We start from the raw sequence: 15,182 nt of genomic DNA, 5'->3' as shown, positions 1-15,182 counted from the left end.
ATGATGATGATGATGAAACGGGAAACATGTTTTGAGTCCGGTTGTGGATTGATTTTCTATGTACAGTCATAACGTAAAGATGCAGCGACTTGAGAAACATGGAGAACATGCGTCGCCAGCGACGCAGCGATGAAATATCATGCACGGTAACGACAGCAGTGCGAGCACGAGCAACAATGACGACTAGAACACAAGAACAAGCAACAATATCAAAGGCCGACTGAATCCGTCCAGCAAATCGTGCAGTCGTGGTAAGCGAGTGTATATGTTGTGTGTATATGGTACTTGATGCGGTGAAGCGAGTGGGCGACGTGGTTTGTTCGGTCGTGGAGGTGTGGAAGGTTTCCCAGGTCGCATCGTTCCCGAGTTGAAGGGCCGGCTTCTTTCGAGAGGGAGAGGGAGAGAGATGAGAGGTGGAGAGAGTCTCTTTCGGCTTCCGCTCGTTTTGGGAGCTGTGATGATAGGCCGTGCGTGATCCGCCTAGATATTTCCGAAAGGTCCAGCCTTCAAAGTAGCGAGATGAAAGAGTGGTTGATAGCGGGCCAAGGAATGGTGGCCAAGGAGTGTAGTAGAGACCCAAATGGAAAATAGTCATGATGGTCCAAGGAGTGTAGGCGCGAAATGAGCAAGGGATAATAATGTCCAAGGAGCGTAGAGGTGGAATGAAATTGTGATGATGATCAAGGAGTGTAGGTTGTCGAAGTCCGGCTTCTTGGAAGTCGAGGTAGTCCCGCTAGTAAGTAGGGTGAGAGATGAAGAGAGCGACTTGGCGATGACGACAGGACCAGATCGAAACGAATGATTTGAGGACCGGCCCTTTCGGCGTGTGCGCCGAACTCGTCGATGGAGTCACGGACTCGTTGCGTTTGTAGTGAAGGGAACACAACGACGGCGGGATCAATGAGCGAAAGCTGCCCCGGTCTGTCCGCGGAGCAAATGCGATGCATATCAGCTTGATGGATGGATGGCGGGTCCTGTCGCCCACGCCCGCCTCTGTTCAATGTGATAACGAGTGTGAGAAAGGTAGTGATGACGATGACCGTTCGTCGAGAGAATGTGTCCGGGCCAGCGGTAGGCGGTGTGTCCTTTGAAATGGCTGCGAGTTCCTGTCTCGGCTAATGAGTGAATGCTGTTTCCAGACCGATGGGTGTCGATGTAGAATGGAAAAATTTGGAGTGAACGACCAGACAGAGTCGAATGGCGTCGAGAACGCGTTGATTGGAGTTGAAGTCCAGCTTCGCAAGGATAAGGAATGTGAGAAGGTCAAAACGGCTGCGGTAGAGACTGTAAAAGCAGTCGTCCCCCCTGGGGACTACGACTCTCCGGGTATGAAAGGAGCGTTGATCCAGCAGATTCCAAAGAACTGAATATGTACATATTGGCGATCCTGTCGACAACGTAGGGAGAGTGATGGGCGGCGGTATGTCCGTATCAAACGGTATGTGTCTGCGAACGATCGTGGGAGTTCCTCCATGGAGCATGATGGGCAGGTACTTGACTACACATGGATCGGGTTGGGTCCAGCCCAAATAGTATGTCTCCGGGACGTGTCCATCAGGGGCTCGGTCGGTGAAGGGAGCCTATATAGCATAGCCGATGAAGTCAATTCATCGGCATCACGAGATGAGCGATGGGCGGCCTGGAGACGTCGTCAACAACGCACAACGCCCCTCTGTTCTCCAGGACGCCCACCTTACCCGTCTAGAGCAATGGTGTCGCCGTCATTGAGACGGATACTGGTCCAGCCGACAAAGGTTGCGATGCTCCAGAGCGTACGCAAGAGTTGCTGTCGAATGGCAATTCTGCACAAATCTGTCCAGCAGATGTCTGATTGGACTTTTTCCTGCCAGCAGGAAAGAGATGGGTGGTGGACGTTTGTTGAGGTGCCTTTGAGTGCCAGAGAGACGGGTAGTCGAGGAGACCAGCTCCTGACCGAGTCACTGGCATTGACGATGCCTCAGACCACAGCAGGATGGATATGAGTTGCCGATGCGGTCCAATGATAATGGCGTTCGAGCCTTCTTTGCAAGCGCAGGGCTCGTTTGAATGGGCCGTCATCTACTGCCTGACTGACCATAGTTGTCAGCACTTTCATAGTGCCAGTCATGAGGTTGTTTATTTTCCAATCGAGATGGGGAGGGTTGTCTGATGCCCTCTCGATATCAAATGTTTTGCGCCGGATATGAGACTTGAAGATTTCCTCGCTGATGCGTGCGCAAGTCGCGATACCAAAGAGGCACGTAGAGATGGCGAGAAGTCTGATACTTAGGTGTAACATCGTGCTGGCTTCCATTGAGGGTCGCCCCTCAATAATGCGGTGGCAGAAACTGCACGGTTGGATTTGCTGTCGAGGTCGCCTAGTAGTGAATTCCGGTGGTAGATGGGTCGACAGATGGCTGGAGGGACCAGCACCGTCTATATATCTCTAGGTCAATACGCGTTTCCCAAGTGGGTTCGAATCCATCGTTGATTCCTTTACGGCAGTGTAATAGATCGGCTTCGACGTGCCGACTCTCATGACCTAACTCGCTTGGAAACGTCGTCAGGACACGCTCGCTTGACACTAAGACGTCGAAAAAGGTGTTCCCATGACGCGAATGGCTGAAGTATCAGTAAAAGCCGTGTACGTGTTGGCGTTGGTAGAAGGACCGTGTATGTGGTCCGTGGGCAGTCAGGGTCCAGGACCGAGCTTCTTGTCGATAACGAAATGCATAAGATCAACATGTGGCCCCGACGGCCCGAGGGCTCGGGCCACGCCTTCGTCTCTCAACGAAGGTCTCTGAATCACCAGCTACAGAGGTCAAGAACGGTGATTGATGTGCCGACGAATGGTACAGATTACTTACGAGTTAGAGAGGCATATCGACCGAGGCAGGCACATTGTAGTTTCGAAGTCTGATGTCGGCCGTGTTTGAGAATAGCATAAAACAGGTGGCAGGGTAAACGGTAAACGCACGGACTTTGAGAGAGTTGAAATTCCCAAGGCTGGGCTTCCTGGCTCATATCCAAGATGACCAACACTATCTGCTCGGTCGCAATGTGGTCTGATGGCGACCGTTTGGCAGCAGCCTCATCATACGAGGCGCAGTGGAAGGGCACTCCGGTGGCTGGAATGTGGACAAGAGAGATACCACCTAAGCCGGATTTTGCCCAAGGCCGTTCTGTTGATACCTGGTGCGCATGAACAAGTCTCTTCTGAGTCAGAGTCCGGAGACGAATACAGTCATTCAGGTGACCCCCTTAACATATTTTCTGGAGCCTCGACCAGCTGCAGTAACCCCGGAGCCATCAGAAAGGAGGTGGCTGGCTTCGTGTCGCTTGGCTGCAGCATTCCTACAGAATATTTTCCATCGTCATCAGGTCTGGCCAACTCGCCAATGCGGGTTTATCGCGGGTGTTTGTCATTCTAGTCCTCACAGTTATCGGGAGGTGGCGAATGATACTGTCGCGTGGCCTGAAACTGAAGACGCATATCATCGTTGCAAACGAAGAAATCGAGGTCTCATACTTGAAGGTGAAAGGCTTGAGTGAATGGGAGTATGAATGGAAAACATAGGTACAGCAATGAAGTTCCTTCGGCATTCTGCAAAAGTTCTGATGACTAAAATAGTGTGTCAGTATCAAAAGAAGGTCAGGAGACGAGCCGTTATTGCTCCAGCCTCTTGATAGCTGTTGAGAATGCTGTGATATTCACCAACCAGTAGGAGTCGCTTCTCATTTGGCCAAACATTCGCTTACAGAAAAGGGTAGTCCTCAGTTGAGCCGAAGACTGACAAGCAGTAAACATTCGTAATTTCAGGAGGCGTAATAGTCAGTATTGACTGTTCAACTTGCCAGAGCTTAGAGAGACAGTTTTTTTGTTGTTTTCAGTGTTGAAATAAATTGCATGCTCCCTACTTCGTTTCACATAATCAGTATTGGTGCTCCTTGTGCTGCCACCAAAAAAAATCAACATTTTTCTCGAGGAGCAAAACTCTAACCTCAAGGCCAATCACACGCTGGGTGATTGACGTTGAGGTCGAGGGAAATCCCTGCCAACACAGGGATTTTTCTCGAGAAGTCGTCAGGTTACTCCGTCAGCTAGGTCATTCACGCGTAGAAGCCATGTTCGCTGGGAACACCTCGCCCTATGCAGGGGTCCTTAGTGTCAGGGTGTCGCCTCTAGGATTCACGGCTAGCCCAAGTAAACTGCCTCATGTCTGGTGAAATCCCCTTACGCCATTTGTCCGCGGTGGATCAGGTGACACGGGTAGCCACGAGGAATTGTTGGAAGATATTGACTCTTTCAAAAATATAACCCTTGAATATTCAAGCTGTGGCACCGGGAAGGCCTATTGGTCGTTCGGCGTCGGGAGGCTCCTCAGTGAGTGAATCAGACTGGTACTAGGCAGTTAAAATTGGTACGCGTACAATGTCGAAGGGGTAAATGTCGCGTCCACGTCCTCTGTCCCGGCGCCAGTGCAAAACGCAGTCTCCAGTCCAAGCGGAGCGTGTTTCCACGATCACATCTCATCTGCGGTAACCCTAGGAGACGAGATTCGAGCTTTTGAGCATGAGAATGATCCGAAAACGGGAGCAAAATCATCGCCAATGAGCGTCATAAGAAATGAAGACGGAGGATGATGCGCAATGATATTTTGAACTTGAAAGTAGTTGCATGATGGAAGCAATCTGACTAGTTCCAATTAGGAAAAGCGTGGAATATTTGACTTTGCGCCGTACAATATCAATCACTTCCATCGAGTATAAGTATTTGGCCTTCATGATACCTCCCAGTGTCGGATCTATGAAAAGACTTAAATCGACCTGAAGGGAAATTGAACGACTCTTCTCCTCGACTTGCCACGCTTCGATACGAACAGTGAGGGAATGGACTTGATAAATACGTCCCACAGCGCCTCCAGCGCTTTGCCTTCAGCACCCGAAAGTGCGATAGCCTGAGCATTTCGCCCTGGACTGCGACCTGTTCGATTAATCTCAGGGGAAGAAAGCGGAGGTTCAATCTGCTCGGCTTTCCTTTCAATGTCATGCAGAGCATCCACCAGGGCTTGGGCAGTTACCTCAATACGCTCTCTCTCCATTTCTCGTATTACCTCCCTCCACCTGTCGACAAGATATCCCTGCTCGTCATAAGGATGTCCGAATCGGAGCCAGGTGGAGATATTCTTGATGGCTCTTTTGGCAGTCTCGATATCGACCTCAAACCACTCTTGGTGTTTCCTGATACAATCAGGATTATGTCTGCATTTTGTCTCTCTCCGCCAGTATCTTTGCAGCTCGTAATGTACCAGGGCCTCGGCACGCTGTACATGTGGGACATGCTCGGCAACAAATTTCACCCTTGGTTTGTACTGGCAGTCTCTTTTCCATTTCTCCAGCCGCTGATCGATCGAGCCCACAGTTCGGCCTATCTTCAGCATACCCGGGTCCGACTTGCGGCTGAAACAATATATCGAGCCTTTCTTCTTCCAAGATGGTGATAAGTCCCCTTGTTGCTTTTTCTTTTTCGTTGGTGGCTCTAACGGTTCAAGCAATTTCGTGGACAACGTTATACCAGAGGCGCAGGTGCGAGGCACGAAATGTGAGACATGATGCTGGCTCTCAGACTTCACGGTTGTCGGGCAGCTTGAAGCTTCACAGACAGTCCGGGATCTCAGGTTGTACCTTGGAGGGTGTTCTGGAGATTGTATGCAGGTAACCCTCGCAGTCTCCTTTGGCCGGATGCCTTTCGAATCCGCGCTGCATGATGCCTTGCGTTCAACATCGCTGGGCACCCCAGATGCTGTTCGGATTTCTCTGCGCCACCTTTTGGGGATGCTTGCTCCCAGGTCTGATTTTCGCAGTTCTGGGAGATGATCTCTCTTGCAGCAAGTCAATTCTGCCAGCAACGTTGACTTTTCAATCAAGTCTCCTCCTGGTGGAGTTTCCAAGAGCTCTCTGTGTACAGAGGCTGCGGCCCGGCGATTATCGCGTTCTATTCGGTTTCTGCATCTCCGCTTTTCATCGGGGAGATACCAAATACATCTGAAACCCTCGTCTAGTGGTTTGACTTCACCAAATGATGGGAAGTCGTCCACGTTTGGCAATTTCGGCATTGTGGGAGGTCTGGGGTGCTGATGGGGTTACAGAAGAGTCACTGCGCCAACGGGATTGTCGTTGCTGTTGGAAACCAGCGACGAACTGTAACAGGACGCTCGTCTACGGTGGGCTTACTTATACACTATCATGCGAGCCAGCTTGATCAAGGAGGTACATGACCAGGTGACGACCTTGAGTCTCAATTCTCGATAGCGGCCTGGGCTATGCATGATGGTGGCTGCTTTGGGGCGGATTTTGGCCCCTTGTACCCTGGTCACACACACAACACCATTGGGTGATTTCGCGCCGGCCAAAGAGCGTGGCATGATCTTCGGCAAGGCTGGGAATCGAGGAACTTCATAATCACCGCGACCAATCGACGTAACGTCGATAAGATTCCGATAACAATAATTCTACTGTTCTGATCTACTGGTACTCAGAATATCTCCTGCCTCGGAAGTTGACATATGGTAGTGTTGGTCGAACTGTCAAAGACACAGGTACTCCGTGCCATGTTGTTTGTGCCTCATGCAACACTGAGACTAGCAACCCAAGCTTAAGCGAGGGCCCACTTCGAGCCTGAGGCCGGCGGCACTGCGGGTGACCAGTTCCGACGAACTCGACGCCAAAAGTACAATGTGCCAGAATCTCCCTCGAACAACTAACTTAGCAGTTGTGGATTTTTCATTGAGCTTTTGATCACGACATTCAAGCGGAATTTACGCGACAAATCCCCCCCTCGCGACTGTTCTGGCCTAGTAGGATGGATCAAGTTCTTCCCCAAGCCCTCCTCGGTCAGATAATTTTGGTTTAGTCTCTCGAAACACTTGCTCACTCGCAGCATATGCACATCTACTGTTACAGGCCAAGAAACTTCTTATCAAACTCACTCCCCGACCCCCCCCCGACGCGGATCCCAAACGAGTCAAACCTCAAGTCGAGCTCAAATCATGAGCAAGCAAAATCCCTGGAGATGTCTCACTCTGGTACCCCTAGACAGGATACGTCCGGTCTAACGAAAATAGAACCCGGTGATTGCTGGTCCTACTGTACTGTACAGTACTGTGCACCAGCTCCAGCCACCGGGGCCTCCTTGGTGATTTCCTATCGCGGACGTCAGTGGCTGTGGAAAAGAAGAAAGTCTCGTGGTCGACGTTGCAGCCACGAACTTTGCATCCTCCCAGACGGGAAGATGAGACCGAGGAAGGCGACGGTGGCCATGACAAGTGTCTCTCAACGTTCCACCGGCCTTGCACTGACGGCGAGGTGCAAGAGGGACACGGTGCCTGGCAATATCAAAGACGCCGTGCTCGACAGTTGGGCAATGTTCGGTGAACTGCGGGACTCGGAAACGTCACCGACCAGCTACTTGAGTTGGTGTGCTGTGCAGACTCTCGTATGGAGCACCGGGGAGACCGATGAGAGCGCAGACCACTTGCCGCTTAGATGGAAGGGACAGTTTGCCTTGACTTGTTCCAGCAAGGCGGATTCGAAAGTCCTCTCTCTGCAAGCCATGGTGTCTCAGTCCCCGCACATCCGTTCGAGCACAATACGAAAGTCGTGATCTCGACTACCTGGGCGACGTTACCTGTTCGTTCGCAACATTTCTACTTTGAAGCCACGTTCTTCCTTCCGCACAGGATGTCAATTCGTGAAGGCATTGTGCAGGGTCGATGGTGGCATAGCTGTTGCATAACTGTGATGTTTCAAAATGCTTCTAAGACGACAAAAGGAAGAAAAAAAAAAGGGTATACATAAAGCCCTGTTCGTGTCCACAGTGTCCACACCATGCCCGGCTCAAAAGTCAAAACTCGTGTCAATCGCTCAGTTCCGCCCGTCATCCTAGACAAGTCCTCCCGTACAAAGTGGTAACAATACAAGAAATACGCTAGAGTTACATTCCACAACCTTCAAGTCACCAGGGTACACTCGTAAACAGCAATGCCGTACACACACAAACACACAAGAAAGTCATGACATACACGGTATACTAGAAGGCTGGTAGTGGTCATGGCTGCTCCACGCTCCTGTGGGCATTTCCCATGCCCTCCGCAAGTTCGTGACCGGATTCGCATCGTTCACATAGTCTGTCGGAAGCTGGAAGAAGGATGGATGGTGCTGTCTGATTTCGACAGGCGTGAAGAATGGTCACATCACAGTCAAGTGATCAAATAAAGATTGACCTCCCTTCTTGCGTCGAACCTGCACGAGTTGCTTACCCTCCTTCTTCACTTTCGTTCCGGGTAACACGGGCACCGTGACCTCTGGTACCCCGTACTCGTCCGTGGTGCGGGTGATGCCGAAAGGTCCGTGGCTCTGACGACTCCAGCCTGTCGAGCCTGAGTAGCCGGACCGCGAGGATGGTCTCAGAGAGTCGGAATACCCGTCGTCACGATCCCAGATGGATTGGAGCCTGTCATCTCCGCCGCGGCGTCTGCCGATGTTGTCGTTACGACCGCCATGGCGGCGGCGGGAGTCCACGCGGGTATGATCCCTGCCAGGACTTTGCTTCCGCCCTCGCCCGCGTCCACCTCCCCGGTCATAGTCACTTGCGGAGTGGATGCTGTTGGTGTCGGCATCGTCCCAGTGTCGTCGCCCTGAACGCGATGTGTTCGGCTCGCCACCACCTCCGCGGAGGGTTGTGTGCACTTGTTCACGGTCGTCCCGAGCCCGGTGATCTCGTCGGGGGTAGTCGTCCCTGTCCCTGGCAGGCATGGGTCCATCGGGAGGGAGCGACAAGTCATCTGAGAGTGAGAGATTGTCAAAGCCTTGCAGAGGGTGACCGCCCCCATTGCCATGGCCATTATTGCTATTGTTGAGCTGCTGTCGTGGTCTGGCTCGTTCTCGTGATGGAGACCGTGGCCCCGTAGCATGCTGACGCTGTTGTCGGTAGGGGGGTGGTGGATATTGCCCCTCGTATTCTTCTGGTATGGGCTCTTGATAACGGGTGTGGCTGCGGCCGTGGTTCAATGATCGCAAGCATCGGGAGCACAAGTCCGACGCTTCCCTCAGTTCCTCGGCACCAAGCTCTGGGAACTGGCACTCTCGTTGAGTATCTTCGCCATCTGGGCAAAGCACACGAACATAACCACCGCCACGTATGCGACCTTCGCAGTGACGGCAGATATAGATGACAGGATGGTCGAAGCACATCGTTCCTGCGTCTGAGTCGGGATTCTGTCCACGATAGTGTTGGTCAGAGATGATAGCCGCAGGGTTCGGTAGTGGGCCTTGCGCCCAACGGAAAGACAGGCGCGTATGCTACTCCGGAGTTCTCAGGACAACCGCGGGCAGTAAAGTTATGTGCTGTCGCTCAGAGGCGGCTTGCGCGGCAGCCAGTCCCGTGCTCGAAACCTAGCAGAGAAGTCCCTGAGGATGACAATCGTCGTGCTTGTATGATTCGAAAAGACACATGGACGTCTGATAGCTAGGAAGGATAAAGAAACTGGGGTTGGTGATCCTACCAGAAGACACAAGGCTGAATATGAGTGTTGGACCACACGCATGGGAGATGTCAGCATAAGTTATACGGCACTTGTTCGCAACTTCTGTTGGCAAGGATCAAGAACTTTTGAGTGCGCCTGAGAAGATAGAGCCAGGCTGTAACTCCGTGCTATATTTTGCAGACCCTGTCTCGGTCATCCTGGGTGGACTGCGTTCTGGAGACACCGACCTTTCACAAAGCTCCGGCACCTCTTGATCAGATGCATGAACAGTGGTCGATGGGAAGGCAGTGCCTGCTGCCGGAAGTGAGGCGGTGACTAAACGCCCTATAATCTTGCTGAGAACGATGCTATAGTAGCGAATGTATGCAAGGCACAGGATTAAGCCTTCAATTGATGGAGGGTGGTATATGACACCTTTTGACAGGAAGGCGTCGATTGCAGGGTTCGTGTCCATGGTCCAAGGGAGAGGTCCTTTGGCAGAAGTTAAACTTCCTAGTGGTAGGTAAAAACTCTCCGGCAGGTGACAGCATCATGGCAGCAGTCGACCGTTGTACCGCCTCAGGGCTGTGGCTGTGAAGTCATCAGTACGGAGTATATGAATGTAGCTTTTTCCACAGGCTCGTTCATCGGCCTCAAAGCTCGCGAGGGAGCCCTGCGGCTCAACTGATTCTCTTGGCTGTAACGCGTGTCCCTAAGTTGCCATTGTCGAGTACATAGAACCAGGAGCCATCAAGTGCCGACGAGAAAAGGCCTAAACGCTGACAAGGGATCACGAGAGGCTTGAGCCTCCATGATGCAGATTTGTGGTCGATCGAGGCTCGTGTTGTGGAAAAGAGCAAGAAGCTTCCTTGCAGAACGGGTTTTTGTGTCCCAAAGGCAATCATCAGCGCCTTGACAAGCCGACACTTTGAATACGAGGGAGTCACGCAGTGGCCATCTTGAGTCGACACGGGAAGAAAGTCAAGGGGTTGACGACCGGTCACCGCCTGTTAGATCTTTACGTCCAATGAAACATCATCGGTGCCGAAGAAAGGTGAGACGATAGTTGCTGATAGAGGGCAAACAACAGGGGCGACGTGTTGATGGAGGGTACAGTCCAGCAAGTGGTGATGGCAGCTGTCGTGTTGGTGGGAGGACGAAGTGGCTGGCGCAAGGCAGAATTTCAGGCACCTTTCGCTACTCGATATTCTGACATTGTCGCGTTTCCTCTTTCGGCAGGGTGAGTGAGTTGTATGCGTCCGAGTGCGTTACTTCTTCCCTTTTTCTGTGATGAGCAGACAGAGTGAGGGATCAGACACATACTCAGCTCCAACTCTGGTGTACTTCCGCTTGTAGAAATCAAACATTCATCGTATGTGAGATTCTAAACTTCAGACGGCAAATTGTTCCCTCGCATTGACATTAGCGTGCAGTTCGGGGTATGTTATTCTATTACACACGGCTATCAACATGATTGCGTTTACGTTTTATTCTGTGTGATGATTACACACCTCGTGAGAGAGACATACATTCAAATGATGAAATTCGACTTCCCTCTTTGGATGGACGAGGGGGCTTCTCAGTAGCTCTAACATCCTGTTCAATGTTCCTAAGCGTTGCTGGGAGCCGCGAGAAGCCGCCGAGTGCCGCTGGAAATGTCGCCGTCTCTGCACATGGGCCGCCTCATTCCCTTTAAGGCTCTGTTGCAGGGATCCCTGGCCCTGCATCTCACAGTTGCCAGTTTCCAGTCTGGAAAGGCTGGAGGCAGTGCGACGCCTAGGGCGCCCTCCCGCAGTAAACTCCGCCTTCGCTTCGAGCAATGCCATCCCTGGCGATGGAGGCTACTGCACGTAACTTGGAATTGAGTGGGACGACACGAACTAGGTGATCTGTGCTTTGCGTGCTATACAAGCGACAGCATGTCGCAAGCGGTAATCACTAACGGAGGCAAAGAGAAAAGGCAAACAATGTCGGATGGTTACGGAGTACAGAGTACGGAGGATACCAAAGAAGATTAAGGCAAATAGAATCAATTACGTTTTTGAGCGTGAGTAAAATTCTGTACTCCATACCACAGCATCTCTTGATTCATCTCTTTTGTGGTTGTACATGGGCGCGGGCCCTACATCATGATTAATCCCGTAAGTCATGTCTATACCATTTCGTCATAGTAATCAGCGCTGCTCGTATCAAGGATCCACATGCTCCATGAGCTGGTTGAAGTCCCAGATTAAAAAATCGTATCTCTGATCAATTCGTTATCGTGAGGGAAGAAGCCCTGTGCCTCGTGAATGCGCCAAATACCGAAGAACGCCTCGTAAAGATCCCTGATGATGAGGCGCTTCGAACAATTTCAATCAGCAGTAGATACGACCAGCATCTCCCGGCTGCCTGGTCTTTGTAATCGATCAATGCCAAGGTGCTCCTTGCCGTCTCTACCCGTGAAAATGCCGAACGCGAAACGTGGTGCATGTTGAGAACGAGTATCACGCATGGAGCGCCTGTCCAAGTTCTGCAAATCCTGCAAATCGCCGCCAGAACGGTCACCGGTCAAGACTGTGGAAGCTGACGATCCTGTCAGTCGTTCACGCAGTTCTTTCTTGGTCCGCACATTCTGCAGCGCGCTGTCGGCAAGTAAGGGACTAGCGTACAGCCAGCTCATCATTGCAGCGATCGTAGTGATATTATGAGGTAGATATCGTTTTCTCGTAGGCCAAACAACCAGGTAAGAGAGTGCATAGACGGTAACAAGTACACTCAATGCGATGTACCCAGGCATGCTCGCAACCATTCTGACCCGTGCTTGTGCCGGGAAGAACTGAGCAGTGAATACCCCTCCCGCCAGGACCGGTATCGACAAAGCGAGTAGAGAGATGAAGCACATGTAAGCGACCTTGTAGTCTCTGTTGCCCAAGGCAGTGAAAATGACCGTAATAGCGTCCTGGGCAGGATATGCCAGCAAGAGTGAATGTCGCGCGTCCGCCCCTGTGGGTTGGGAGAGGTTACAAAATGGCTGAACAGCTCGAAAATATGTGGCGATGGGTTGCCAGGCCAAAAAGAGGAACATTCCCAGAAGCGAAGGGAGGAAGCTGTACAAAAAGTCGGCAGCAGAAAACCCTCCAGAGACCGTCCGGGAAGGCAGCAGTGGATCGAAGCCGTCCTGGACCGCTCGGTTGACGAAGCTGACAACCAGAAAAGCGATCACAAGTATGAGTGAGGCAATAATCCATGCTAAAACGGCAGAGTCTCGCAAGAACCATATTGTCCAGCGGTAACGGACAAACGGAGAGTGAATGCTCCGAGAGAAGGCTGAACCATAAGAAAGTCGCTGCTGAGCCTCGATATCGACCGCATCATGTTGGGGACCTAGATTGTTCGAAGTCTTCTCCGTCTGCTTTAGTTGCGGTAGCGAGAGCCGCTTGATTGGAGCATACTCCTCACCAACAGCATGGAAAACATCTGGAGTTGTCGAAGTGGTCCAGAAACCTAGGCGACACGCTCGAGGCGGTAATTGATTGCTTGGCCGTGGAGAAACCTCAGTCTGTTCGAAATCGGAAAGTATATTCGAATGACGAAAGAGGCAAATCAGATCTGCAAGCGAGGTAGGGTCCCAGAGCAGACTGGATTTGCGTCGGTGGAAGCGTACCATGCAGTACAAAATGGCCACACAGAGCAAACCATATAACGCAACCAACGTCCAGCCCACGCCTCTTACAGCTGTCCAACGAAACCGAGCTGGACCATCGTTCGTGATCCATTGTGTTTGGTAAGCACAGCTAAGAAGAGGAACTGTAAAATTCGTCGCCCAAAAGATAAAAAATGCCACTCCCAGCATTTTCTCCCCTGTGCGGAAAAAGATCAGATCAGGCAAAACGTAGTTGGCCGGAAGCATGCGCATCTTCTGCAGTACCCAAGGGCTTCGAGCAGCTGACGCCATGCAGAAAAAGGGCAAACTTCTGTACGCTGCAGCCTCGATGACGAAGAGCCACAATATCATTATGATCCCGAGGAGTTGAGGAAGGTACTGAAAAACAAAATATCGAGGTGTGGCGTTTCCGTCGTAGTCAAAGAGCGCATGGTTGCTCGAAATAAACACCAGGCTGAATACCAGGCCCGCAATCATCAGCAGGCATAAGCACAAATAAAGCGCTAGGACTGGAAATCGCAAAGGAAACGGGACAAACCCGAGCTCAGATCTGAGGTCTTTGGAAAGATCAACAGGAATCAACACTTCCTGTGCTAATGGTTTTCGTGTGACCTGAAACCCAGGCTGAGGGGATGATTGTTGTTTGGGAGGAGACGGCGGCGTAGATGAGGCGGAGCTTCGAGGACTATCGGACACCGACTCTGCTCGAGGCAGGATAGGTGAAACAGACTGTTGATAAGGCGATGCGGTACTATGCCTTCCTCGTCCCATGACATCCTCATCTCTTGTCAACTGTTCAATTGCGAATCTTATAAAGGGTGTGTCGTCGACCCCAGGAGTGGGGGGGCTCATCTCGTCAAAGCTCGAGAGCATTCGCACGGTGGAACGCCCATTTGACGTCTCGTGTCTGATATTTAAGGGTGCGGGCTGGATCGCGCTGGGTCTGGAGGGGAGCGTCATCTCTGAATCCGGATGGTTCTGTTGTAAGATTGGAGTCGAGACTCTAGATGGCGGCGTCTCATAGCTTGCCTTGGAGTCGTCCGATTTTTGACTGGTTGCGTCGGTCGCATAGTCAGAGAAGTATTCATTCGATGCAGCAGAGGACTTGAGAGAATGAGATCGTATATATTGAGGAGTTGTGCTTTTGACTGTTTGAAGTTGGGCGTTTTGGGGTAAGTTCATTAGTAGTTGTGTATGCAAAAGGCATCAACACGCAAATGTCAAAATCAGAGTTTAGCAGTCAGAACGCACGGGGACGAGAGTGGACAAAACAAGGGGAGCATGACAAGAGACGCTGGAGAATAAGAAATGCTAGAATTGAGATGAGGCTGGGATGTTGTTGGAGGCTGGGGTGCAGGCTGGCGCCATTTGTGGACTCCAGCCACTGGTTTTATAGTATGGAACAGGAAGAGTGAAACACATCATCACTAAGAACAAGATGCTGAGAGAGAAATCTTGGATTGGTTGTCAGCTGCATTGATGCCAACAAACAGTTGGTGAAGCGGTCAAAGGAAGATCCCGAGGTTGATGGTCGGAGAATGAGCCCTGCGCCTGTGGAGCCAAGCTCTGGCCATTCAGCCCTGCTCAGCCTTGCTCAGCCTTGCTCAGCCTTGAGGTCCATAACAGGACTAGTTCAGCCTTGTATCCGCACAGGCTCAACTACGAGTACGAACTTGGCTTTGGTGTTGCTCAGAGAGTGTACTCCATAGATGGTCTTTGATATGGCAGACTGCGCTTGGGCGTGTATATATACACGATCAGATTCCGCAGATTGTAACTACAGCAATGCATATACACCTCTGTCAACCGAGAAGGAGGGTGCTGAAGCCTTGTGCAGAGGCCTTGTGCAGCTTTTCTCCGCCGACACGTCGCTTCACATTCACAGCACAGTGACCGCCGTTGGTATCGCGATTGCCACGTCTTCCCCGGTTTGTATTTGGCAAGTACTACACAATGGCATACGCGACTTTTGCATCGGGGGCTGTGCTTCACTTTGCCTCACCGTGAAATTTCCTCTTCTCACCACCTCATCT

The 15,182-nt window shown here is 51.5% G+C and overlaps 3 protein-coding genes across 3 annotated transcripts; all 3 read right to left on the bottom strand.

Moving 5' to 3' along the window:
- Positions 1–4,796: 4,796 nt before the first annotated feature.
- PV08_06305 (uncharacterized protein) lies at positions 4,797–6,095 on the bottom strand (the record flags this gene model as incomplete). The annotated part of the gene is made up of 1 exon (XM_016380643.1): positions 4,797–6,095. The coding sequence occupies one exon, from the start codon at positions 6,093–6,095 to the stop codon at positions 4,797–4,799; it is 1,299 nt and encodes a 432-aa protein (XP_016236470.1).
- Positions 6,096–8,226: 2,131 nt separating this feature from the next.
- On the bottom strand, positions 8,227–9,231 carry PV08_06304 (uncharacterized protein; the record flags this gene model as incomplete). The annotated part of the gene is made up of 1 exon (XM_016380642.1): positions 8,227–9,231. The coding sequence occupies one exon, from the start codon at positions 9,229–9,231 to the stop codon at positions 8,227–8,229; it is 1,005 nt and encodes a 334-aa protein (XP_016236469.1).
- A 2,625-nt stretch (positions 9,232–11,856) lies between these two features.
- Positions 11,857–14,331, bottom strand: PV08_06303 (uncharacterized protein; the record flags this gene model as incomplete). The annotated part of the gene is made up of 1 exon (XM_016380641.1): positions 11,857–14,331. One exon carries the CDS (start codon positions 14,329–14,331, stop codon positions 11,857–11,859), a length of 2,475 nt encoding a protein of 824 aa, XP_016236468.1.
- Between the last annotated feature and the right edge of the window lie 851 nt (positions 14,332–15,182).

Source organism: Exophiala spinifera, assembly GCF_000836115.1.
Source record: "Exophiala spinifera strain CBS 89968 unplaced genomic scaffold supercont1.4, whole genome shotgun sequence".
NCBI lineage: Eukaryota > Fungi > Ascomycota > Eurotiomycetes > Chaetothyriales > Herpotrichiellaceae > Exophiala > Exophiala spinifera.
The sequence above is the reverse complement of the archived record's forward strand: the minus strand, read 5'-3'. Positions and strand labels throughout refer to the sequence as shown.